Consider the following 26,345-nt stretch of genomic DNA (forward strand, 5'->3'; position numbering starts at 1 on the left):
TGAAGTGACTCTGCATCACATAGCCTCGGCTATAAAACCGAGGAATCAAAACTTGGGTCTCTAGGAAGAGTCCAGTCATGGTGAACTCCCGACAGGGCTTCGCTCACCTGGGGGACCCACTCGGGAGGAGAGGGTGGCACGCTGTGCTCAGGCCTGGGTGGGCAAGGACGATACCGCCCGTCTTTATCAAGTGCTTTTCATGTGCCGGGTCTTCAAGGACATTTCTACTCATTGTCTTCTTTAACGGTCGCAAAAACTCTGTGAAGCAGAAACCATGATATTATCCCTGTTCTAAATATGGGGAAACCGAGGTACAGCACGGTGACCGAACCCTCTCAAGGTCAGAGCTGGCCTGTGGCCCAGCCAGACTCAAGCCATGTGGTCTTCAGCATGACTCTGTTTCTTGGACCTCAGCTTACTTCGTGTGCCGGTTGGTGGTGATGGGACACTGAGGAAGGGAGCAGGACCTCCAGGTCAGTTTGGACACACCTGTGAGTCGCAAGGAGGGTGGGTGCTGGTCCTGGAACTGGGCACCTCCCTCCGTGGGAAGAATCTCTTAGGAAACGGAGAGGAAATTAGTGGTTTGGAGCCACCAGGGGGCAGCAAAGTGTCTCTGATGGCAAAGTCTGGCTCTGGGCAGGGGAGGCCCGCGCCACCCCTCCAGCCTCCCTTGGCTCTGCCCTTGGGGTCCCTAGCCCCTGCTGGGGGTCCCAGAGATGGCTGGGGCCTACAAGATCGTGGGATCGGGGAGCCCAGTCCAAGCCTCATTGCCCTGCTGAAAACACGGCTCAGAGAGTGTGGGATCCACCCCATCACAGCCCCTGGCAGGTTCTGAGGCTTCCCGTGGGGGCCCCCTTTCCTGCCTCCTGCGGGCTGTGTGTGCTTGGGCTAGTGTCTTCCCTTCTCTGGGCCTCAGGCCGCACATCTGTGCTGGAGGAGGCCCACTTGTGGCTTCCCACCTCCCTCCCTTTCCCCAGGCTCTTCCCCCTGCCAGGAGCCCCCTCGGTCCCTGAAGAGAATTTGAGAGCGGCAGTGACCACCCCCTGCCCCTGTCCTGTTCTCTCTCTGACTCCAGACGCTGCCTTGATTGCCAGTGTTGTCCTTCCAGGAGCCATCGGGCTCAGCGATGTGTCCTTGGAATCCTGCGGTGTGAGCTCCCCAGAACAGAGGGGCGCAGAGAGCCCCAGCAGTGGCCGCTGCCAGACCCGAGCATTAGAACACTGCTTCAGAGCCTCAGTGTTCTAATCTGCAAGATGGGTGGTTTGTGGATTCTTGCTCTGGACCTGGCACATTTCAATCCACGTTAGCTCTTACTATCTCCCGAGCGTTCCTCCCCAGCAACGAGGGTGGGGAGGAGCCAGAATGTATTCAAGTCTTGAGTGCCTACTGTGTACAAAGGGGCCTTAGCAGTCATTTCATTTAATACCCACCCCTCTGACCCACGTGGTGGATACTATTATGTTCGCTTTTACAAATGAGGCGGTTGCAGCACAGAGATGTCGAGCGCTTCCTTTGAGTCACACAGCAGGAGCGGAGCCCCGACGTGTAGACCTCTGAGGCCCGTGCGTGGAACTGCTGCTGCTCTCACAACTCCTTTCCTTTGCTTAAGCCATGGCCCCTGCCTGCCAGGCCCTCTGTGCTCCTAAATCCTACGCACCCTTCAAAGCCCGTTGTGAGGGCAGCCTCCTCCCAGAAGCCCTTTGGGATTGCTCCAGCCTGCTATGATCTCCCGCCACTCTGTGCTCCTCCAGGTGAGTGGCAGAGCTCACCCCAGTCCCAGATGCTGTGGCTCCCAGTCAGGCCTCTGCCCTTGGCCGCACTCCTGGGAGACCAGTCAGCTGCTGTTTGCTCCCCTCCTGGTCTCAGTGGAGCTGGAGATAAGAAGCCGAGGGGCCTATTGACCCCATTCAGATAACAGCCGTCAGTGACCTTGCTGTAGCCCTTGCTGGTTGACGCCCCAGGAACGCCAAGGGCAGGGCGGAGGCACGGGGAGAGGGTGAGGACGGGGGGGCCGAGACTGAGGCCGTGAATGCCATACCTGGATGCCGTGGCCTGGTGTAGCAGGCTGGGCGCTGGGCACAGGGACTCTCATGTTCTCTCTGCCCTTTCGGACCTTCCGTGGGAGAAACCGGGAGCCTGGAGGAGGGGCCTGGGAGCAGAAGCTTCTCTGTGTTTGTTCAGCGCTGTGCAGAGAGCCCAGCAGACTGGTCCACCAGTGTGTGCACCTGCCCTGGGTGCACCCAGCCTCTCCCCTCCCCCTTCTGGGGCCCCTGTCCTGGGATGGGGGACCCCTTGTGCTCCCTGTGGGTTTCCTCTGTGAATCCAGACAAGGCAGGTTGTGAGGAGGGGGACCAGCATCATACCACTGCTGCTCCCCCTTCTCCAGCCTCAAGAGCCCATGCAGGGCAGGACCTGTGGCCCAGTACCTGCAGACCAGGGTCTGAACCTCATGTTGTGGATGTGACAGCTGAGGCTGGCTTTGTGGTATTGATGTTGTTGGGGGGTGGGCAGTGTTTTATGAAGCTAGGAGTATGTTTTAAATCAGTGGGTAAAAAAAAAAATTTTTTTAAATCAGTGGGTAGGAGACTTTTTGGAAGTAGCCAGTGTGAGAGATGGTTGGCGTTGGTGGAAGCCAGAGACGCTGCCAGCCCTGTAAGAAGGCAGTTGCCTAATTTTCCAGGCACCCTTGGGGCCTGGGGCCAGCATCACTCTGCCTTAGAGCTTCATGCCCATCTTTCTGGGAGGCCTGGCAGGACCGTTAGCTGATGGTGAGTACATTAATGAGGCTCAGAGAGGGGCGGCTACTCACTCCAGGACACCTGGCTCCTTGCGGTGTCTGATAGGGCCCTTTGTTCTCAAGAGGATGTAGAACCCACTTATTCCTAATCTCTGTCCAGCTCTTCCAGGGCTCTCTGGGGGCAGACTGGCCACTCTGTCTCATGCAAGGGGTACGGAGGATCCATCCCAGACCTGCACACCTAGTTCCATTATTTTGTGTCTCTGGTTTATTTCAGAATGAATGATTGCATGTGAGTATATCAGTTAGGATTAGGTTCAGCTTTGTAATTCAGAAAACACAAAACAAGTGGCTTCACCAAAAGAGAAGTTTATTTCTCTTTCACGTAGAAGCCTGCAGTTAGGTAGCCTAGGGCTGGTGTACTGTCTCAGTGGTGTCAAAGACCCAAGCTCCTTTGCTGTTTGGTTGTTCAGCTGTGAATGGATTCCATTCCCACCGTCACCTCATAGTCCTGGATGGATGCTGGGGTGGGGTGGGGGGAGCAGCCATTATATCCTCATTTCAGGCCGCAGGAAGGAGGAAAGGATGAAGAAAGGCACATTTCTTCTCTTTAAGGACACTCTCTATAATTAATACACACTAATTCTGCTCATAGGCCGTTGGTCAGAACTTAGCCACATGCTACAACTAGCTGCAAGGGAGGCTGGGAAATGTAGTCTTTATAACAGGCAGCCATATGCCCAGCCAAAACCAGAGGTTCTCTTACAGAAAAAGAAGAATAAATTAATATTGAGGGATGACAAGAAGTCTTTGGCATACAGAATAAAGGTGTAAGCATACAGATTAAGTTGCTATATTGAAAAGACCCCAAACTACAGCACTAGTTCAGAGAAGGTAGGTAGCTCTGTTCCACTGGGTTTTCTAGGGACCCAGATTCCTTTATACTATTGTTACACCGTCCCTGAAAACACTGTTCTCATCCACATGGTCTATATTGGTCCATACTATCCAAGGCTGCAGTGGGGGAAGGAGAAAGTAGAGGGCAAGATGTTTCCTTTTTAAGGGCATCACTAGAGGCGCCTGGGCGGCTTAGTCGGTTGAGCCTCTGCCTTCTGCTCAGGTCATGATCCCAGGATCCTGGCCTCGAACCCTGTGTGGGGCTCCCTGTTCGGTGGGGAGCCTGCTTTTTTCCCTCTCCCTCTGCTACCTCTCCTGCTTGTGCTCTCTCTCTCTCTCTGTCAAATAAATAAATACAATTTAAAAAAAGAAAAGAAAAAAAAGAGCATCACCAGGATGTGGCGCACCTTGCATCTGCTCCCAGTCCACTGGCCGAGACTTAATCACATGGCTCAGCTAGCTGCAAAGGAATATGGGAAATGTAGTCTGTAGCCCAGGAGGCACTTACCTGACTGAAGCTGAGGGTTCAATATCTAAAGAGGGGAATTGGGACCAAGGGGCAATTAGCAGTCTTCACAATGATGAGGAATGAAGGGATGGGTCATTGAGCAGCTGTGAATGAGGGGCTGGGAGGGGTCCTGACTGGGCGGAAGTCTGCACTGGGGTTAGATGCTCTGATGCCCACCTCCAGACTCACCTCTGCTTGGGTGGGTGATGCTGGGCAGGACCGTGGGAGCTTTGACCATCTTGTCTGACCATGTGGTTTGCTTGGAGAAGAGGTGATGAGTTTGGAGAGATTTCGAGAAAGTAGAATCGACGCAACCTGGTGATTGATTTAGTGGTGACGGGGCCCCCAGGCTTGGTGACCATCTGGGAAGATGGCTGAGAAGAGAGATCCAAAAAGAGGAAGCATGTGGGAAAAAGAGCCAATGGATCCATCCATCCATTCATTCATTCAATAATTCATTTAGTAAATATTTATTAAGCACCTTCTCTGTGTTGGGCATTTTTGTAAGTGCTGGGAATATGGCAAAAGCCCTGGCCTCGTGGAGCTTACATTCTAGTGAAGAGAGAGACAGACAATAACAAATCCCCAAATAAAAATGACATGTCAGATGCTGATAGATGTAAGGAAGGATGGGGCAGGAGAAAGGGAGACAGAATGCCTGGGAAGAGGTGTGGGCTATTTTATTTTATTGGAGTATGCCAAAGCAATCCCAGGCATCATGTAGTTTCCCTCATAAAGTATGTCTGTATGGTCCCTAACAGATCAGGAAAAAGATAGTTTAAGGTAAACATCATACCATTATTGCATCAATCACAATTAACAAATAACCCCTTAGGGAGGCCTGGGTGGCTCAGTGGTTGAGCATCTATCTACCTTTGGCTCCAGTTGTGATCTTGGGGTCCTGGGATCGAGTCCCACATCAGGCTTCCTGCATAGAGCCTGCTTCTCCCTCTGCCTATGTCTCTGCCTCTCTCTGTGTCTCTCATGAATAAATAAATAAAGTCTTAAAAAAAAATAACTCCTTAATATTATCTACTACTCAGGCTGTATCCAGCTTTTCCTAGATGGTCTCAAAAATGTCTTGTTTGAGTTGGTTCATTGGAATCAGGATCCAAAGTATTCACATTGTGAAATGGGTCTCCTGGGTCTCTTAATCTATTGGTAGGTTGAGGCGGGATGGTTCAAGTAGGCCTTTTAGAAAAGATGAAATCTCAGCTGAGTCTGAAGGCAATGAAGAACAAGCCATGTGTGGCATGTGGGGGAAGAGCGGAGGGGACGGCATGTGCAAAAGTCCTGAGGTGAGGACATGTGGGGAAGCCAGCATGGCTACAGGGGGATGGGTGAGGGAGAGAATAGCAGAAGATGGTAGATCTAAGATGGGCAGAGAGGTAAAAAGTGTGTGTATGTGTAGGGAAGGGAATAGGACATTAGATCATGGAGGGTCTTGTAGTTTGTGGTTAAGACTTTGGTTTTTACTCTGAGCGTGAGGGAGAACCCTGGGACAGTGGAGCATGAGACCACATCCCCCCTGCCTGCATCCCTCAGCCCTGTCCCCAGCTTTGAGTTCCATCACCTGTCCGGACACCCCTTTGTCTCTGCAATAGACAGTATTGATGCCCTTCCCCTTGACCCAAACCCCTTTAGCAGGTGGGTTCCCCAGTTGCTGGGTGGGGGGTGGGGGTGCTGCTAACAGCCCACAGCTGCTCCCACCCTTCTCCAGAGAATAGCCAATGGGAAGCTCTGTGTTCAGAGATGCACGAGAGGTCATGCTTTCTGGAGGTAGCCCATTGCCAATGACCGATCCATGGAGGGTTATAAAAGGCAACCCCCCTTGCAAGCTCCAGGCAGGGCAGCTCTGTGGTGCCATTCCTGGGGCAGGGATCCCGGTGGGTGGTGGGTTGACTCAGGCTGAGCCCTGCCCTCCCTCCATTCTCTCCCACTGCCCTCCTATTCCAAGCCTTCCTTCCAAGAATCCCTGGCTCAGGCTACACATCTGGAAAACCCACCCTAAATGGACCCTCCCTCCCCTCTCCCCGTCCCATCGGCCTCTCCCTTCCCCAGTGTTTGTGCTTTTTAAACTCCACCAAAAATGTCATGGCCTGGTTTCTCTCATTGCTTCCAAACTCCCTGATAAATTCCACTGGCCGGGCAACCCCAGGAGAGGTTTTCTGGAGCAAGGAACCCCATAAATCACCTTGCTGCCACTCCGGCGTGGGCAATATCTTATGTAAAAAGGTGTTTCCTGGGAGCGCCACAGGCAGGAGAATCCTATTACAAGCCTCCCCATTAATTATAAAGAGTCAAGTCGACCCTTTGCTGCGATTTTTTATCTTAAGTCTGAAAACTGATTACCTTCACCAATCCTTCCTCTCCCCCCCTCCAAAAAAACCTAAAAAACCATACCAACCCAAAGAATAAAATAAATGTTTGAAGAACAAATACCAAAGTTTCTCCATTTAGGGAAGAACCAGCAGAGAGAGAAGTAGGTGGAAAAGAGCCTTTTATCTTCCTTTTAAGATAATAGGTAGCAAGTGCTTAGCCTGGGCATGGTTTATTTAATTTCCTTGATTCCTCAAATCTAGGAAATGGGAACCATAATCCATCCCATATGACAGATGAGGGAAACTGAGGCTCATCTGAAATTATGTGATGGAGCCCCGCTGAGCTGGTAAGATGAGCAGAAAGAGTGGACCCGGCTGGTTATTTAAAGACCTAGGTTCAGGGCAGTCCGCGTGGCTCAGCGGTTTAGCGCCACCTTCGGCCCAGGGCGTGATCCTGGAGGCCCGGGATCCAGTCCCACGTCAGGCTCCCTGCATGGAGCCTGCTTCTCCCTCTGCCTGTGTCTCTACCTCTCTCTCTCTGTGTCTCTCATGAATAAATAAATAAAATCCTTAAAAAAAAAAAAAAAAGACCTAGGTTCAAACTCCACCTCTGTTTCTTACTAGCCGGGACCCTGAGTAGGTGAATTAACCTCTCTGAGCCTCAATTTCCCCACCTTGCAAAATAAGGAATAAAAGACCCCACTTGGACACCTGGGTGGCTCAGCAGTTGAGCGTCTGACTTCAGCTCTGGTCGTGGTCCCTGGGTCCTGGGATCGAGTCCTGCATTGGGCTCCTCACGGGGAGCCTGCTTCTCCCTCTGCCTATGTCTCTGCCTCTCTCTCTGTGTGTCTCTCATGAATAAATGAATAAAATCTAAAATAAAAAAAAAAGACCCCACTGGTCCCCCTGCCCAGTCTTGAGGCTGCCCCCACCCCTGATCTGTTTGGTGTCTTGTATAAGGCTAAGGCAGATCTTTGCCCCCTCCCCTCACCCTGCTTAAACTCTCCTGCATTTCATATAAGTGCCCACCCCTCATAGAACCCTGTATCATCTGACCTCTGCTGACCTTCCAGACCCCAGCTTCTGCTTCCCCAGCAAGTTCTCCACTCACTTCCCAAATTGCAGCCACATCAGCCTTTCTTCTCTTCCTAGAATTCACCAAGCTTGACTCTGCCTCAGAGCCATCATCAGTGCTGTTCCCTTTGCCTGGCACACTCTTCCCCCAGATCTCAACAAAGTGGGCACTTCTCACACAGGCCTTATCTCAGAGCCCTTCTGGCCTGCCTTGCGGGGCTGAGTCTAAGTTGAGGCAAGCAAGGCCCTTGCCTTCAGAGCAAAAGTAAGGGGCACCCCAACTCAGAAATCAAGATAAATTACATTGTAATAAAATATTTTTTCAATTAAAATTAATGTGAAAGAAATTTGTGATGAATAAAATAGTGACATTTTAAATACAGATAGGATCTCACGTGGCCTTACATGTCCTACCTCACTGATTCCCAGGCCTGTCAGATCCTGTCTTTGTTGAAAAGGTTGCTATTTTGCTCATTGGGGGCTATTTTGCATTAATTTTTATTTTTCAAAATATTATATGAGGGGCCCTTCGGTAGCTCAGTGGTTGAGTATCTGCCTTTGGCCCAGGGCGTGATCTCGGGGTCCTGGGATGGAGTCCCACATCCAGCTCCCCACAGGGAGCCTGCTTCTCCCTATGCCTATGTCTCTGTCTTTCTCTCTGTGTCTCTCATGAATAAATAAATAAAATCTTTAAGAAAATATATTATATGAAAATACAATTTACCTTTATAACTGAGTTTTTGATGTGTGTCTCCCCGACCCCAAGGCGAGTATGCTGCTTGCCTCACCTTGGCCTAGCCTCCTTGGGTGCTTCTCCCAGCCCCCAATCCCTCTTGATCCCACTGCCCTCTCTTCCTACTGCTATTTGAAATGATGGCATTTCTCCCTTGGAGAAGTGTTTGGCTACAGGGCTTCTTGTCCATCTCCCAGCTCCATTTTTCAGATGAGGAGGCTGAGGCCCAGAGGGGGTGAGTAACCTAGTCAGCCCCGCACATGAGAATCCCATGGGGCTGTGTGCATTCAACACTGAGAAGTCTCTGGTGAAGCTAGAAGCTACCTGGAGTGGGCCAGGTAGGGGACAGCTCTCTTGGAGGCCTCACATTCCTGCAATGTGGTCCTCAAACTCCTATTGCCACCTAGGGGTGTGCGGATCCATGCGTCATCTTTACTGTTAGCCAGTTCATTCGTTTCTTGAAACCTTACCTTAAATGCCTTTTAGAAAGAAAATGTTATCACCACTCTAAATGGAGAAACGGTATCACTTCCCAGAATTAGGCAATAAACATAGCAGTAAATAAAAGGAGAAACAAAACGGTGCCTTTACATTCTAGCTAGCTTCTTTTGTGTCAGGTCTTCAAGCCTGCCTGCAGTGTGTTTGATAAGCAAGAGTGAGAGGGGTGTTTAAGACATGCTAGCACCCGGGATACTGGGTGGCTCAGCGGTTGGGTGTCTGCCCTTGGCCCAGGGCATGATCCTGGGTTCCCGGGATCGAGTCCCACATTGGGCTCCCTGCATGGAGCCTGCTTCTCCCTCTGCCTGTGTCTCTGCCTCTCTATGTCTCTCATGAATAAATAAATAAAATCTTAAAAAAAAAAAAAAAAGCATGCTAGCACCCAACAGAGACTGGTCTGAAGACAGTCGGAAGAGCAGAAAAAAGAACCCAAAAGAGTGACTTCTACCTATCAGGCTCCTGTGAAAATGCCCAGTTCCCCCAGAGGCCCTTGTCCCTCACTGCAACCCCAAACCTTGCTTTGCTTAAATTCCAGTCTGGCAGAACCACACCATGATGCCGATTTTATTTCGGGGACACCTCCTCCCCCTAAAAAAGTGTATGAAGCAAACTCCCTCCAGCAACGTCGGCCAGGAGGAGCGGGAGCCAGAGCACCTCCAGCTGGCTCCCGCAGAGGCTCCAAAGACTCTTCATTCAGCAGCAGGGATTTATTCCTTAGCTAGGTTTGGGCGTTCTGTAGGTCCCAAATATAATAAAATTGCATTTCTTTTTCTTTCATTTTTTAAAAATGAGGTAAAACACAATGTAAAATTAATCACGTGAAAGTGGACAGTTCAGAGGCATTTAGCACATTCATAATGTCGCACAACCACCTTCTCTACCCAACTGCGGGACATTTCCATTGCCCCAAAAGGAAACTCCATACCCATGAAGCAACCACTCCCCATCCCCATCCCCATCCCCACCCTCCTAGCCTGCGGGTAAACGCTGATATGCTTCCTATCTCTATGGATGTGCTTGTTCTGGACATTTCACATAGATAGGGAAGACCAGACAATATACCATTTCCCTATGCCTGGCTTCTTTCACATAGTGTCATGTTTTCAAGGCTCCCCTGTGTCTTAGCACATGTCAGACCTTCATTCATTTTTATGACTGGGTAATAATAGCCTGCTGAATGGACATACCACATTTTGTTTATCCTTTCATTGTTCACAGTGCATTTCCTTTTAAACAGATTGCCAGATTATTCTTGATTAAGCCTTGACCTCCTACTACATGCCAAACACATTCTTATCTCCACAGGCCTGATAGTTTTCCAGATGGCAACATGGATATCTTAAATTTGTTCTGGAAAATAATAAATTGCGTATCTGTCCAAATAGGCTGTGAAGCGAGTCCTTGTTTTATTTTTTTTTTTTAAGATTTTATTTATTTGTTCACAAAAGACAGAAAGAGAGACAGAGGGAGAAGCAAATTCCATGCAAGGAGCCTGATGTGGGACTTGAACCCAGGACTCCAGGACCACAGCCTGGGCCTAAGGCAGACGCTAAACCACTGAGCCACCCAGGGATTCCTGAGTCCTTGTTTTAAAACGTGCTTTAGGCACTTCTTCAAAGAGGAAAACAGATTTGGGGTGCCTGAGTGGCTAAGTTGGTTAAACATCTGCCTTAGGCTTAGGTCATGATCTCAGGGTCTTGGAATAGAACCCTGTGTCTGGCTCCCAGCTCAGCGGGAAGATTGCTTTTCCCTCTGCCCCTTCCCCCACTTGTGTGCGCGCGCTCTCTCTCTCTCTCTCTCTCTCAAATAAATAAATAAATAAATAAATAAATAAAACAGGTTCGTGGTAACAACAACACAGCATCCAGTAAGAGGTCATTGTTATTCTAACTATACCATTATTATGTCAATCAGGGTGTGTTACTCAGTGGCCTGCTCCCTGCCAGGCACTGTGCTTAGACTCTGAGAAATGTGACCTTACTTAACCCTGATAACGAACCCTTGGGGTTAGATCTGATTGTACCCTTTCTCTACATGGCAAACCTCAGAGAGGCTGAGTGTCCAATATCAACTCACACAGTCCCTGACTTCAAGTGGCTCACAGCCTGGGACTGGGGACAGAGACACAGAGTGGGCTGGGATGTTACATGGAGGAAGATGTGGACACTAGCTTGGCTGGTGGTTTCATCTTCCCCCCATAAGCTTGACCTGACTCCCCAGCCCTGGAGTTGGGGCACTTGCGGCTTCTGAGCAAAGAGGGCTTACGTGGTGAAGTTTTCCTCCAGCGAGAAAGGGATCACTCAGAATCTGGGTGTGTTCTAAGCGAAGACTTCAAAAACTAAATGTGCACTCCAGTCCCCCCTGGAGGTTGAATGCATCTGGCTCTGAAGTTCCAGGGGGGAGGCTGAGAATCTGCATTTCTACCCAGCTCCCAGCTGCTGCTCTGAGGACCACATTCTGAGAATCGATGGGCTGGAAGATCTGAATTTGGATCACAGCTCTGTTGTGAACTCTCTGTGGGAGCTTAGGCCAGTCTCTCGCCCTCTCTGAGTCTCAGTTTATTTCCCTGCTCAATGGGGGCATTGCCTTCCAACTGGAACATTCTATGAAGGATTAAAAAAACACGAAAAGAAGTGGTGTTGGCATCAGAAAACCACAGGCACTTGCTGGAGTGAAGGATTTCCTCCCAGAGCCCCCAGGAGCCCATCAGCAGATGCCAGGGAGAAGCGGGGGTGGTCCTGAGCCCTGGCACAACATGCAGAAAGAGGCCAGAGGCGGCAAGGCCCCAGAGAAGTGGCGGGAGAGGTTTCCGTTCATCACAGAAATGGCCCATTTGCAATGATCGGTTGCCCAGGTGTTAATAACGCTAATGGCATAGGAAGGGTAAACTCGGTCACTTGGCTGAACAGAAGAAATATGCAGAGAAGTGTTCAGGTTTCCATAAATCAGCCGTGTGAGGCGCTACGAGGGAGACAGGACTTAAAATTCCGGTCAGGAGATGGGTATTCTCATAATCCGAGCTGGAGAGGTAATTTATTCTGTTTATATCTTTTTACTGCACGACAAGGCTTGGGAGCAGGAGCCCTCCACAGCCATTCTGCATTTTAAATATTAGTCCTAAGCACAGTGGGTCAGCTTTCGTGCTCTGTGGGGTGTTCATTTCAGGGCAGGGGCACAGGGCTGGGGACAAGGGAGAGCACACATGAGGATGGGGGAATACATGTGGTTTCACCATCCAGTGTTGTCAGAATGACAGCCTGGGAACCGCAAGGGACAGGCAAGACGGGCCCCTTTTGCCCCCAGCTGGAGGGCACAGCCAGGGCCTGGCTATCCTCCTTTCTGGCACAGCTCAGCGTATTTTTCCCCCCTCTCGAAAATCTTTTATTTTTAAATGATAATAAATACAGATGATGAAGAGATAGAAGAAAAGGAGCAGAAACATGAACGGGGGTGGAAAGTGAAGGTGGTGGGGGAAGGGTGAGCGGAAGAACCAAGGGCAAAGTGGAAAAGCCGGAAGTCCTTGTGTCTTTTGACCTTGGCAGCCTTCATTATGTCCTTTGCCCTCTGGCTGGTTTTGCTAAACCCCTAAAACAAAATCCAGTGAGGTGGCTACCAGTGAGAATTAGCATTTATTGGAGTCTCTCTTAAAGAATCTCTTTGTATGGCAGCTGGAGCACATGCATTCATTTGGGTGGTTGGTTTTCAGAGGGCAAGGCCTTACCTGGGCCAGGCGCTGGCCTGGGTTCAGGGGCAACACAGGCTCTGGAAGCAGAAGATCTGGATTCAAAGCCTGGGTCTGTCATCACTTCCTGGCTCATGACCCCACGCAGCTCACTTCACCTGCTGGGGCTCAGTCTTCTCATCTGCAAAGTGAGGCTGACAGCATCCATGCTGAAGGGTGTGTGAGGGTCTATGTGGAGTCCAGGTGGACGGGACTTTGTCGGGCAGTGGTCCTGCAAATTTGGGGGACATGGGAATCAGCTTGGGAACTTGGACGTGTAGGGCATCTGGGTCCCCGTGCCTGGGAGCAACGCCAGCGCTGGGCCAGGAGGCTGGGGCGGTGGGGGGGATATGTACTTGCTGCAAGGCCCCTCCTCTGATAATACTTTGAGAAAATGGTGGTGGGTATCCAGGGACCAGCAATCCTGCCCAGCTCTCCCCCTTGCCTGCCAAGGCTTCCTGAGGAAACACCTCTCTAACTTAGTACACTCAATCCCAGTCCTGTGGGCCTCACAGGAGGGGGGTCAATTTGAGCTGATTTTGACAAGCGCCCCCCAACTTGTCCTTCTGGATTTGTCCTCAGGGAGATGAGGGTGGAGATTGAACCTGGGACCTAGATTTCGGGAACCTTGGCCACAGGTTGAATGACATCTTTCCAGTGTGGATGAAATGCCATTGTAGGCCCATTTTGCAGTGGGGGAGACCAAGGCTCAGAAAGCTGACACAGTAACCAGTCATATAGTCTCCCAGACCCCAGGGCCCTTGCTCTGTTCTGCCCCCATCCTATCCCCAGGTGACCTCTGCTCCCATCATGCCTCACTCCAGGACAGAGGAAAGGCCCTGGGAGTTAGCCCAGAATACTGACCTTGACCCCACAGATAGCCCTCCCTTCTGGAATCTGGTGTCTGGAACCAGCCTCAGAGATCCTGATGGGACCACCCCAGGGTTATTCAAGTATTCCCTGATGCACTCACTGGTGGGCTCCTTCCACTCCCCATTCTCCCAGACTAAAAATGTGGGCATATGAAGGGCAGGTATTGGCTCTGCATATATGTGTGCGCACACATGTGCACAAGGATATGAGGTTTGGGTTTGTGTGTACCCACAGGGGTTGGGCATGTGAATTCAGAGCAGGTATATGTAGACACGCATGTGTGTGCTTGTATGCACTTGCATATCTGTGCAAAAGCACACAAGCTTGTGGGGGTATCCCCATGCATGTGCATGTGCTTGCATGTACCTGTGTGTGTACAAGTGTGTGCAGTATGTGCCCATCATCAGGCATGTGTCTGTGTGTACATCTGTAGGAGTGTGTCCATGTGGCTAGTGTGTGTGTCTACGTGCCTGTGCCCGCGTCTGCATTGGGGGGTGTTTCTGTTTGTATGCATGTTTTTGTATGTGTGAATGTGCAATTATGTGAGCATATAGATGTTTGGTGTGTGTATGTACATGTGTGTAGCTAGATGGGGGGAGGTGAGAGGTGGTGCTACAGTGAATTCTCACCGTGCAGGTCCACTCAGCTGCCCCCATGATGGAGTTCCTTGACACCTCTGGCTCAAAGCTTTCCACCTGGGTAGGCAGCTGGGGGTCTGAGCACACCTACAGGAGGGAGTCCTCCAACCTCTTGCATTTCCCGCCCCATTCTTGCCTGCCTCTGTAGCCCTGTCACAAGCCTGTCTTCAGGGAGCAAAGGTGAGTCCACTCCTCTGAACTTCACGTCCCCGGGTCTTTCTCTGGTAAAAGTTCTAAGTGAGCCCTTCTTGAAAAATTCACATGTGCACAGAACATTTGGGGGCCTGGCAGAGATGGGGCCCAGAATCTTGCAATTCTCTCTGGAGTTCTATGATCCATTACAATCGGGGCACTATTGTGGAGTAGAAACACAACCCAATAATACGTGGGCTTGAGTCCCTGCTCTGCCACTCCCCAGCTGTGTGACCTTGGGCCAGTCCCTTGATCTCTGTGAGCGTTCTAATGGGGGAAGTAATACCTACCCTGATACAAGTCCAGAGATTTAGCTGTGAGGACATTTATTCCAGCATGGTTTAAAGTGGTAAAAAATAAATAAATTGGCAACAGACCCAAATGACCAACAATAGAACCAGTTAAAAAAGAAAACAAAAACCAAAGAAAGGATGGCTCACCCATCACCAGCAAGTTTCAGCCCATCACTGCATCAGATGACATAGCTCTGACTACGATCAATTTATTAATCTGGGAGTTATTGCTGAGTGAACCAGAGCAGGTAACCACATGGCCTGTAGAGAATGATCTCTAGGGTCAAAATGAAGGAAAGAAAAGAAAAAAAAGAAAAGAAAAGAAAAGAAAAGTCTGGAAGGAAAGGCATCAAATTACATTACCAAGGAGCTTGAGATTCTGGGTGATTTTCTCTCCTTTGTTTATCTGAAATTTCTAAATTTTCCTCAATGAGCAAGGAGCATTCATTTGATAAAGACAAACGCGTGTATAAAGGAAAGAAAAGAAAAAGCCAAGCCACCTTGCATTATGCTCAGGAGGTTCACATGCAAGGACAGAAAAGCAGGGCTCTTAGCATATGCCCGTTCCTCAGTGGCCCACTTCCCTTCCTGGTCCGCCTCTCCCCACCCTGGGCCCTGCTGCCACTAAAGCGGACAAGTCCCTGGCCCCAGCTTGGGTGGAAAGGAACCCAATGCAGGACACTCTTACATTTATTTTTATCTCCTTCTCTGCTTTTCTAAGCCTATGGTGTCCTCTGGGTAGGAAGGGAAGGTAGGGAGGCCTCCGTCCCATGTCACTTTTGAAGTAGGGAAACAGCAAAAAGAGGGAGGACCTTGCCTTCAGGTAGTGGCTCAGGCCCCCGCATCCCATTTAGCACTCTTTCCAACACGCCCATTTACCTAATGGGGCCCGTTCCTTCCATCGGACTTGCAGAGCACATCAGCTTTGCTCTCTCCCTGGGGCCCTTCTGCCCTAACACAGCCTTGCAGATAACTAGCGCCAGTTTACCAGCCAGCCGGAATGACGGGAGGCCTAATTAGGAGTGAAGCTAGAATTCTTCTGATGTCTTGGGGACAAACAAATCACATAACCCTTCATTCTTCGAATATCTTGAAGGCCTACTATGCGCCAGGCAGGCTTGTGTTCGATGCTGGTCTTGTACAAAGCTCTGGGCTATACTGTGCCCGGCACATAATGGCAGCTGGGTGCCTGGGTGGCTCAGTTGTTGAGCGTCTGCCTTCTGCTCAGGCCATGATCCCAGGGTCCTGGGATGGAGTCCTGAATTGAATCGGGGTCCCCGAAGGGAGCCTGCTTCTCCCTCTGCCTATGTCTCTGCCTCTCTCTCTGTGTCTCTCATGAATAAATAAATATAATCTTTTAAAAAAGAAGCAGCCACTTTCATGACCTGGTGGTTATCAAAAGCACCCCTGCCCTCCCAGTGAAGGGAGGGGCTTTATACCAGTCAAGTCTGTTTTACGTGGGACCCACGAACTAGAGAAGCATGACTCTGTTTACCCGGAGGGACTGAGAAGGCAGGCACACACACCCACACACCCATACACACAAGAAAACCACACAGCACTGAGGGAAAAAAGAATTTTTTTTTATTAATCTTTCTTTTTAAAAAAAGTTGATTTTTTGTTTTTTGTGTGTGGTTTTTTTTTTTTTTTTTTTTTTTTTAGGTAAACCTCTTTCTGTCTCCCCTCCCACACTCTGCCCACCCTCCTCTTAAAAATATAAAAATGTCCAACCCCGGATAACTAGAGTACAATAAATAAACAGTAAACACAAAAACATACTTTATTTGTTTCTTCTTTATACAAAATAAGGAAACTAGAAGCGTTCGACTTCCAAAAAAGTATAATACTGTACATCCTGACGACCCAGCCTCCAGGCCCCGGGCAGGGAGGGTGGTCAACGGGCCAGAGCCCAGAAATCTCGGCGGGCGCCTTGCCCAGTGTGGGGGGGCGGGGGGAGACCGGGGAGTAGGAGGGGCGAGTGTTGCAGTCCGGCCTGGACCCCCGGGCTCACAGTAAGTGTCCAAGGGAGGAGGGGCTGGGGGAGGGGTGGTGCCCCCGCCCCCCCAGGGCCGCGAGGCCCGGGCCGGCCCCTCCTGGGGAGCTGACCTGGGTCCTCGAGCGCGGCCGCCAGGGGGCGCCCGCGCGCAGGCGGCTCGGTCCCCGCGGGGACCCCCGCCCGGGCGCGCCCCGGTGCTGCGCTCGCTCCATCTGCCGTCCCCGCCCGGCCCGCGCGCTCTCCATCTCTCCATCATCCTCCCTCTTCCTCCTCCTCTCGCTCCCTCCCTCGCTCTCCCTGCACTCTCTCGCTCTCTTTTTCTGATCATCTTGTTTGAAAGACGGGGAAAGCAGAGTGAGAAATAAGGTCACCCGCTGCCGTTGGATGGGCGGGGAGGGGGGGGGGCAAGTCGGCCTCGGGCCCGGTCGGCCCAGGCTGCGGCCCAGGCGGCGGCGGGGTCGGGTCCGGAGCGGGCGCCCCCGCGCCCCCGCGCGCCCCCGCGCGCCCCTCCGGGCGGGGACCCGGGCGGGGACCCAGGCGGGCGCGGCGGGCCGGGCGGCCTTACCACACGGCGGCCTCGTTGAGCTCGGGGTTGGGGTGCGACAGGGGTCCGCTGTAGCCGCCCGCGCCGCTCAGGGGGAAGGGCGGGCTGGGCCCGCCGCTGAACACCTCGCCGGGCAGGGGGTGCAGCGCGCCGGGCAGGCCGGGCTCGGGGCTGGGCGTGTCCGGGTGCGAGATCATGTCGGTGAACCTGGGGTTGTCGGCGGCGTGCGGCCCGGCCAGCGGCGGCTCCAGGGCGCCCAGCGGCGTGGAGCCGGGCCCCGACGCGGCCAGGAAGCTCGAGTCGGCCGGGGACTGCGCCTGCGACGGCGGGCCGTGGGCGAAGAAGTCGTAGTTGCCTCCGGGCGCGTAGTAGTCGCCTTGGTAGTCTGCGGGGGCCGGGGAGACAGGCAGAGGTCAGGGGGGCCCAGGGGAGGCTGGGGAGCACGCACGGGAGGCCCAGACCCCGCGGGCACCACCCCGCGGGCACCACCGCGCACGGACAGGTGGACCCGCCCAGAGCCCAGACACCCAGGCGGGGAGATGCACCCACCCACCCCAGGGAGGGACTCGGACACCCGAACACACACACAGAGAGAGCTTGTGACTCCAGAGTCGGGGGGTCCCCGCCAGAGACCGGGTCGCAGAGAGACCGTGAACGTCCTAGACCGTGTCTTAGAATTGGGGAGACGGCCACAGAGGGCCAGAGACACAGAGACAGCCAGAGAAGGGTCAGTGAGACATCGGAGTGACAGAGGCACCTCCAGACTCAGGTCACAAAAGAGACCCAGAGGGGCCAAGCCCAAGGCAGAGACAGAGACCAGGGCGATCGTCTAGGACAAGCCCGGAGAAAGGGATGAGACAACTGTGCGGTCAGAGACACACTTGTAAAAAAAAAGGGGGCGAGAGACCCAGGAGCGAAGGGGGAGGCCAGGAGAGAGAGGCACTCAAGGACGGACCAGAGGAGTCAGAGAGATGCCAAAGGTGCCTGAAGTACAGCTGGGCCGTGATGCTGGGGGGCACGGAGGCCAGAGCACCAAGTGGTGGAGAGCGGGCAGCCCCCTGGTGCAGCCCAGCCCGACCTGGGCCCCAGGCCGGAGCCTCGGAGAGGGGCTGGCAAATTGGGCCAGCAGACGAGGCAATGGGACTAGGAGCCCGCGAGGCTGCTGAGCATCCTCTCCTTCACCTCCGGCACCCCGCGGACCTGGCCGGCCCTCCGCCCTATCAAGGACAGCTCTGCGACCTTCTGGGTGAATGTGGGGGTCTGACAATTCGCGGTGGCCTCCCTAGACCTGACTGGAGGGAGGGCGGGCATTCGCCTGATCTCGCAGGTCCAACATTTCACGGGCGCTTCAGTGGAAAGCCTGGGTCCTTCAGTCTCACCACTGCCCAGCCAGGACATGCAGGTTCTGAGATATTTGGGGTCTCTGAGTCCTTTTGAGAATCTGGTGATAGCCATAAGCTCTCTCCAGAAAATTCACAAATTGCATTTTACCCGCAAAATCAGGAAGTGCGGGACGCCGGATTACAAGCCCGCTCTGAATAAATTGTTTCCGCATCCACTGTCTGACCTCCTCCCAGAACTCCTTCGCACACGGTCCTTGCAACAGTCTCTTCCCCTCCTCCAGGTCGGCCGTCAAGGTTTGGGGTGTGGGACCCCAGGAAAGAATCACCTTGTAGCCGGCACCGGTGACAATAACCCGCTTTGTGCGGTGGGAAAACCAGCGCGCCCCCAGGCTGGGGTTTTCTCCGCGACTGTCGCCCACCCCACGCTGGGTCTTTGGGTCTCAGTCGGCGGGGTGAATTCTGGACGTCCCCTGCCGCCTGCCCCCCTTCTTTCTCCAAACCCTGAAATCAGTCCAAATGGGGGGTTCCTGGAGGCGCGCCTTGGAGACGCTTTAAGCAACAGCTAAAACGGTCGCCAATTACTTTTTTTTTAAAACCACTCACTCCATTCTCCCCGAAAGTGCAGGGAAAGGTTGGAAGCGGCGAATTTGGGGCCCCTAAGGGACGGGGATGGGGGACGGCCTCGGCCCGCAGCGAGCCGGTGAGCCAGCGAGGGCCGCGGCCCCCGCGCGGAGCGCGCCGCCTCCGCCCATATGGCGGCCGGGCCGGAGGTAATTGGAACAAACGCCGTCTGAAAAGGGCACAAAAGCCGCAGCTGGGGCTTTGTCCGCGCTCCCACGGGGAGCCGCCAGCCCCGCCGCCCAGCCCCTTTCTCGCCCGCTGCCGGCCGCCGCCGCCCGGATCTCCCAGCGCGGACTAGGCGGGGCTGCCTCCCTGGGGCTGGGGGGTCCTGCCCCCCATTCCGGAGAAAGAGGGGCCCGCGTGTCCAGGCCCCCACCCCATCCAGCAGACGCGCGGGTAGAGGAGGGGGCGGGATTGGTGGGGGCACAGCAGTCCTCGGGGAAACCTGGCTTAATTACCCAGGCGGGGAGAGATTCCGGACCGCGCCGCCCCACCACCTCCGGGCACCCGGGCGGGGATGGTGCGCGCAGCGAGGCAGAGATAGGTAGGGAGAGTTCCAGACTGAAGCCGGCCCCACGCGTCCACCCTCCCGGCTGCCCTCCGCGCCCGCAGCCCCCAGCTCCCGCCCTGCCAGCGCAAAGTCTCTCCTCCAGAAGCACAGCCGCGCAATTTGCCCTCCTGCAATTTCAGGAGCCCCCGGAGGGGCCTGAAGATCTAACCGCCTAGGTCGACCCTGTACTGAAGCCTTCCTTCCTAGGTCTGCCTGCGTACCCGGCGGCGCCTACCCTACCCGTTGGTTTCCGCATTTTCTCCAAACCCACGTTTCTAAGAAAAGTCACCTCTCTCCAAACGGGGCCACTAGCCTCGGCCCCTCACCCCAGGCCTGTGGCACTGAACGACTCAGCGGAGATCTGTCTTAGGCACTGGCAGTCCTGCAGGCTCTCCAAATTCAGAGGCTCAGAAACATAAGAGGGAGGTGTTTTCCTTGAGTCCAAAGGTTGGGGAAGTGCAGGGCAGGGAGTGGATTTCCTAGAGCACCTGAGGTTACCAAAAAGCCAGGATGAAGGAGCTGGGATGGTAGTGGGGGATTGGGATGGGTCGCCTAGCAGGTGCAAAGGAAATGGAGCGAAATGGGGCGGTGAGGGGACCAGAGAGGAAGGAAAAGAGGAGGGAAGGAAGAAAAGAAGTGATGGAGAGGACCCAAACCTTGCGACACCCGTGACCGAATGCCTCTCTGCAAACTCCAGCTCCTGGCCGCCTATATCCCTAACGATAGAAACTGGGGTGGGCTCAATTCCTGCACCTCCAACCCCAATGAACACAGGAGTCCTGCCCAGAGCAACTGCCCATCCTAGCTAACAGTGCCAAACGCTGAGCAGAGTCCCCGGAGGCGTGGAACAGGAGGTGCCGACTAGGAAGCTAGCTAGCAGGTGGCTGGGGCTGGATCCTGACCTCTCCATCCCTACTGCCGGCGCTCCCTCCAGTGCCAGTGTTCCTGCTGGTGCCAAGGGCCCCCGCGCAACCACCACCGCGAGGCAAGGGCAGCAGGAAGGCTGTGTGTCCGGCTGGGGAGGGTGCATGTAGATTTGCAGTGCTCGCCTGGGTATGAAGCTTGGGAGTGTGTGAGCCTGTCAATCTCTTTGGGTATGTTTGTCCGTGAGTGAATCCGGGGAGTAGCGCACACCTGTGTATTGTGTGTGATCCTGTTCCTAGATGCACATCCCTGAGGTCTCTGAACTCCAGTGTGCATGCAAGGGAGTGGCAGTCATGTGTCCTGCGTGGGTGAGTGTGTTTATCTGCGTGTATCAACCGTATGGGTGAGTGAACCCATGTGTTTGATTTTGTGTCCAGGAGGTATCTATGGCTGAGCTTTCGCGCCTCTGCTGCTGTGCGTGTACAGCATGATTGTGTACCTTCCCCACAGGTAGAAGCGAGGGAGGGGATCCCGGGTGGCCAACAGGCACGGCCTCTGCCAGCATCCTCAGTCCCCCAAACCACACGGGGCCGAGCGTAGGGCAGGGCGTTCGGGGCTTTGGGGGGTCCTTACCTCCGTAGTAGGTGTACGGAGTGGACCCCAACATCTCAGACTCGTCCAAGCGGCCGCCCAGCGGACGCATGCGCCGCGGACTCCGGAAGAAGGCGTGTCTCCGGGCGCCCAGCGCGCTCAGCTGTTTCATCCTTCGTTCTTTGGACCTTCGGTTCTGGAACCACACCTGGGACGGGGCGAGGATTGTGAGCTCAGGTCCAGGGTGTCCTCCCCTCCCTGCCCAGGCCGCCCCTTCTGGGTCCTATAGCCTCCTCCACACCGAGACTGCCCGGAGGCGGGGGCCGGGCGGATTAGGCCCCGAGAGGTGGAGAGGGGCTTCGGGGAACCAGCCAAGGGTGAAGGATTTCGCGGACCCGTGGGGCGACTCATAAAGACTTGGGCTTCCTGGTCCTCGGCCCGCCCTCGGCCTGACGGCTTTATAAAGGCCTCCTGCCCGGCAAGGCTCTGGTCCCGGCCCCTCGACTTCCCAGCCGGGCTCTGGCGGGTTGTCTGTCTCCCCACGAACCAGCACAGGGAGGGGGCGCGTCAAGAGCCTTGCCTCTTTCTCTGCTCCGAGAGATGGGAGGGAAGGAGGTGCCCCAACAAGGCTTAAAACTCTCCCTGAACGGGGAGGGGGCGGGATTCCGAGCCGTGAGCACCCGCCCAAGATCCCACCGTCTTGGGCACCGCAGGACTATGCTGGATCTTTTGGTAGAAGTTTGACCAGCTGGCCCGGTCGGCGGGCTCACCCGAACTTGGTGCGCTCTTAGCCCGGAGCATGGCCGGGAGGCTCCTCTGAGCTCCCGGGCTCCCGGGCTCAGCTGGCCCGGGGAAGGAAGGGTGCCCCGGGCCCACCCGCACCTGGATAACGCGCATGTTGAGGCCGGTCTCCTGTGCCAACTGTTCGCGGATGTGGCGCGTGGGCTTGGGAGTGGCGGCAAAGGCGGCCTTGAGCGTCTCCAGCTGCTTGGCTTTGATGGTGGTGCGCGGGCCGCGCCTTTTCGTGCCCGAGTTCTGCTCCTCGTTCTCGTTGTTGGCCGTCTCCTTGTCCGACGACGTCGAGTTGTCCGTCTCCTTGGGGTCGTCCTGGAGCGGGTCCTGGAGGTCCGGGGACAAACTGCGGTCCGTACAGGATGACACTGCGGGTGGACGGGACGGGAAGAGGACAGCGCCGTCAGCGGTGGCCAAAGGTCTCTCCAGTCGGGTAGCTGGTCCCCAGCGACCCGGCTGCCAGCCGCTGGCGCCCGCTGTGGGTTCCCTTGTGAGCATAGCGACATCCCCTCCCCCAGGGGTCCGGTGCCTGCCCATTCCCTCCTGGTAGGGCCAGGCCTTTGGAGGGACCTTTCTCCAGCCTTCCCGGCCCTTTTGGGCCACTGCTTGGGGAAGGGGGAGGCATGCCCTGTGGGGGAGTCTGGCCTCCGTGTAGAGGGGACAGGAGGAGGCCACGGATACACTCTGGGCCTCAGATCTTCCTCCCCTGTCTGTCCTTCCTCCAGTCCCTGATTATCATACTCCCACTGTAGCTGCAATTACCAGGAGCTGAAAAGACTAGGAAAGGGGGGGGGGGGAGAATTGTGTGGCTTCAAATGGGGATAGCCCCTCAATGGAAGGAGAAGGGGAAAGAGCTTGTAGTCTATCCTGTGGGACCGATTCCAAATCCATGCACCCTCCCTACCACCCTAGAAATGCCCAAAGGGAGCTCTGAGACAGACACAGAAACACACAAGGGGCCAAGTGGAGAGTGCCAGGCTGACTGTGGTGGGAAGGTCTTAGGGCCTCAGGCTGGGGAAGGGAGGAGACAGCCTACCTGAGTTGAGGCTGCCCTCCTTGAGGCTGGAGGAGCTCAGGTAGTCATCCTTGCACACAAACTTGTTTTCGTCGATGACGTAGAGCTCCTCGCCCGTGGACAGCTGCTTGTTGCACACCATGCAGGTGAAGCAGTTGAGGTGGAAGACTTTACTGCGGGCCTTGCGCACCAGGTCGCTGGGCGAGATGCCTTGCGCACAGCCGGCACACTTAGTGCCGAAACGCCTGCAGACACAACAGGGCCTGTCACCTTGGAGCAGCCCGGGGTCCCATCCTCTTGAGCTCCTGACTTCTTCCCACCCACCCTAGCCTCTGAGAAGCCCCCATGTCCACATCTGTCAAATGAGACCTGCAATCCTGTACTCTCTGGCTAGTGTGAGAGAGGTGAGACAAATGTCCTGGGCTGTTCTTAGGGCTGGGACTCTCAAGGCTTGTTCAGATTTACTTGTACTCCACAAGGTTTAGAGAAATGGGTACAGCCTTCAGCTGAGCACAGACCCAGTGTACCCCAAGATGCTCCCCGCATCCCTGCCAGATATGCCTGGGCTGCTTGAGGCAAACTTGGCTGTCCAAGTTATTTGGCATTTTCAGCCTGGCCAGCCAGGTTTGGACCACTCCTTGGCTTTGCTTCCTGGGTCCTGTCCAGTCTGCCGGGGCCCAGGTTAGGCCAGTTGGCCTGGCTGGTAGGTCTTAGCAATGGGGTGGGGAGCTCCCCTCCCGAGCTGGACCTGAGCAGGATGGAAGGCATCTTTCGCTGATTCCCAATGCCACCGGCACTGGAGGCCTTCCAGTCCCCACTGTGGGACCCGTTGGAGCTACTTGCCCTGTGGACAGCAGGGCCTCAGAAACTGTGGAGTCTGGAAAGCAGGGATTGAGTCTTCAACCCCCCAAAATCTCTGGCCCTGGCAGGCATCAGGAGAATGTGACTAGAAGGCAGTCCTAAACCTGCATGGCAGGTACACAGGGTCTCTCAAATTCCCCCCCTTTCCCGCGTTCCTGATCTAAATCCTTTTCTTTCTCTCTTGAGCGCTTGGAGAAGGCCAGCCTCCCCCAAAATGGGTGGTGCAGGCGAGCACTGGGAGGGGTGAGGTGCAGGTGGAGAGGGAGAGCAAGGGCCCGGGACCTTGGGGCCCCACATCTACTCATACCCATGTCTCTAAACAGGGCGAATTTGGGTGACGTTGATGTAGTGAGGGCATTAGAAGCCATAAGTCACTTTTGGCCTTATCCGGCAGCGTAATTGGCCATATGCACCTTATCAAAAATCATTAGGCACTTTGCAAGCACCGCCACATTAGGGGCCTCGGGCCTCTGGAGCTAGGGAGTTTACACGTGTAAAGCTGTGGCTGACATTTTCTCCTATTCAAATTCCCCAGTGCGGAGCCGTTGGGGCCGGGGAGCAGCCTTTCTCCACGCTGTTAATCACGCCCCCCTTCCCTCGGTGCCCGGAATTCACAGGCACAAAGCCGGCTCTGGGCGCCTGGCAGAAGCAGGCAGGGCTGAGCCGCCAGAAAACCCACAGCCTTCCAGGCCAGCCCTTGGCGGTTCCCAGCTGGGGAAACTGAGGCTCTGGCTCACCTGAGGGCCCCTGTGGGCAGCCAAGGGGAGGTGACACATCACAGACTGGACCCTGGAGGTCCTGAGTCTCAGCTTCGATTTTTGTTTGTACATTTCAAGATGGGAGAAAATGTTTAAGGAGTTGGTGGTGGTGGGGGGGCAAGGAGGAGAAGGTTCCCTCCCCCCATCATCAGAGGAGATCTTCCTGGCTGAACCCCCTTGGAGTTGGGAAAGTTTCAGCTTGTCCAGGAGGAGGGCTCTGGGGCCCTGGCCTGCCAGGCGTCAGCCCCTGGGCTCCTGCTTTCTGCCTGGTGGGAGAAGCCTCCAGCAGCCCCTACCTTAGGCAAAAATTCTCTCTGTCTCAGAACTGGGCTTGAACTTCCACCCCGGGGTCGCAGCTGCGGGGAAGGAGCAGAGACGCGTGGGGAGCAAGTTTGTCAGGGCTTCCTCGCCCTGCCCCGCCGCGGCTGCAAGCCGGCCTGCCGGAGCGAACTAGAGACAGCGAGGCAGCGTTCTTCGTACTCCGCCCGGGCCCGGGCGCTTTCCCGGACCAAGGACAGGACGAGGGCAGTGGGCTGCCCCGCTTCCCATTTAAGCTTGCGAGCCCAGGAGGCCGGTTCCGCGGTCTCCCCTTCCCGGGCGCCCCGGCGGAGCGCGCGCAGGGCGGGCGCGCAGGCGGCGGGGCGGCGCGGCCTCTTACCTGAAGAAGTCGTTTTTGCAGTAGAGCTTGCCCTCGCGCGAGAAGCACTTCTCCGAGAGGTTGGTCTTGCACTCGCAGCACTGGACGCATTTGATGTGCCACGCGCGGTCCAGCACGTTCAGCAGAAAGCGGTCGAGGATGGGCCGCTCGCAGCCGGCACAGTGCACCATCATAGCGCCCCGGCGGCTCGGGCCGCCCTGCCCTCCCCTTGGGCCCCCGGCCCTCGGGCCCCCAGGCCCCGCCGCTGCGCTCCGCCTCTTATCTCGGCCGCCGCCGGGCGAGTCCGGGCCGGACCCAGACTCAGCCGGTCAAGTCCTTGGGTGATCGCTGGCCTGGCGCTGGGCTGCCCGGGGTGGGGTGGGGAGGGGTGGCTTTCACAGCCTCATGCCTCGGGCCGCGCGCCCCAGTGCTTGTTCCCGGCTCCCCCAGGTATCTTGGGTGGCTAATGGCCTCGGTGCTGCGGAGCGGCTTTCCCCGGTGGCGGAGGCGCCGGCACTTTCCCCCACTTTCAAGCGGTCCCGATCCTCATCTTTGTCTGGCCGCCGCCTAATTCGCGCATCCTTATTCAGATTTGGTGACGTGGCGCGGCACGTAGGGGGCCCGGCGGCCAATGGGCGCGCGGTGGCCATGGCAACCTCTTAAATTTATAGCATATCTAAATTGGCTACAGCGTTGCGGTCCGGACAGAGCAAAAAAAACAAGGCATCAGTATTGTTGAGTATTAGCTTGTACCTGGTTCGGAGGCTAAGTAAGTATTTACCTTCCAGTTTGGGGCTGGGGGCGGGGGGGGGGCGCGCGATCTGAAAACTGCGTCTCCCTTCTCTCTTCCCACAAATATTTGGGGGCCAGGATTCCAGGGCCTAGTGGGAGAGGGGCCCTGCCCCGTTCGCCATCCCCGGAACTTGCAGAAGTTGCCCGAAGCCCGGAGCGCGCTCTGCGTCCGCCTCCTCTTCCCTAGTCCAGCCCGCCCAGATTGGATTCTCTCTTCCCCGCGTCCCTGGGGTTTGCGCCCAGGAGCTGCGACGGCGCGGTTCACGGGGCTCCCAGAGCCCGGCCGGCTTCTTTTGTCATACACGGAGCTGGGGCCCAGCCCAGCCTTTCTCACGGACACAGAGAGAGAGCGAGAGCGAGAGAGAAAGAGAGAGCGAGAGAGCAAGCGAGCCTGAGAGCGAGCCGCGCTGTTTGGGTATCTTTCCCTTTGCAGGCCCAGGCCCAAGTTGGGGGAGGGTGTCATCTGGCCTGGTCCCGGACCCCGGAGTTTCAGGCC

The 26,345-nt window shown here is 55.2% G+C and overlaps 1 protein-coding gene across 1 annotated transcript; it reads right to left on the bottom strand.

Moving 5' to 3' along the window:
* Positions 1 to 16,242: 16,242 nt before the first annotated feature.
* Positions 16,243 to 25,632, bottom strand: LHX5 (LIM homeobox 5). The gene is made up of 5 exons (XM_026018841.2): positions 25,079 to 25,632; positions 22,823 to 23,046; positions 21,877 to 22,154; positions 21,037 to 21,202; positions 16,243 to 17,410 (listed from the first exon to the last, which is right to left on the bottom strand). The coding sequence occupies exons 1-5, from the start codon at positions 25,249 to 25,251 to the stop codon at positions 17,043 to 17,045; spliced, it is 1,209 nt and encodes a 402-aa protein (XP_025874626.2). The 5' UTR covers positions 25,252 to 25,632; the 3' UTR covers positions 16,243 to 17,042.
* Positions 25,633 to 26,345: the final 713 nt, after the last annotated feature.

This window comes from Vulpes vulpes, chromosome 10 (assembly GCF_048418805.1).
Source record: "Vulpes vulpes isolate BD-2025 chromosome 10, VulVul3, whole genome shotgun sequence".
NCBI lineage: Eukaryota > Metazoa > Chordata > Mammalia > Carnivora > Canidae > Vulpes > Vulpes vulpes.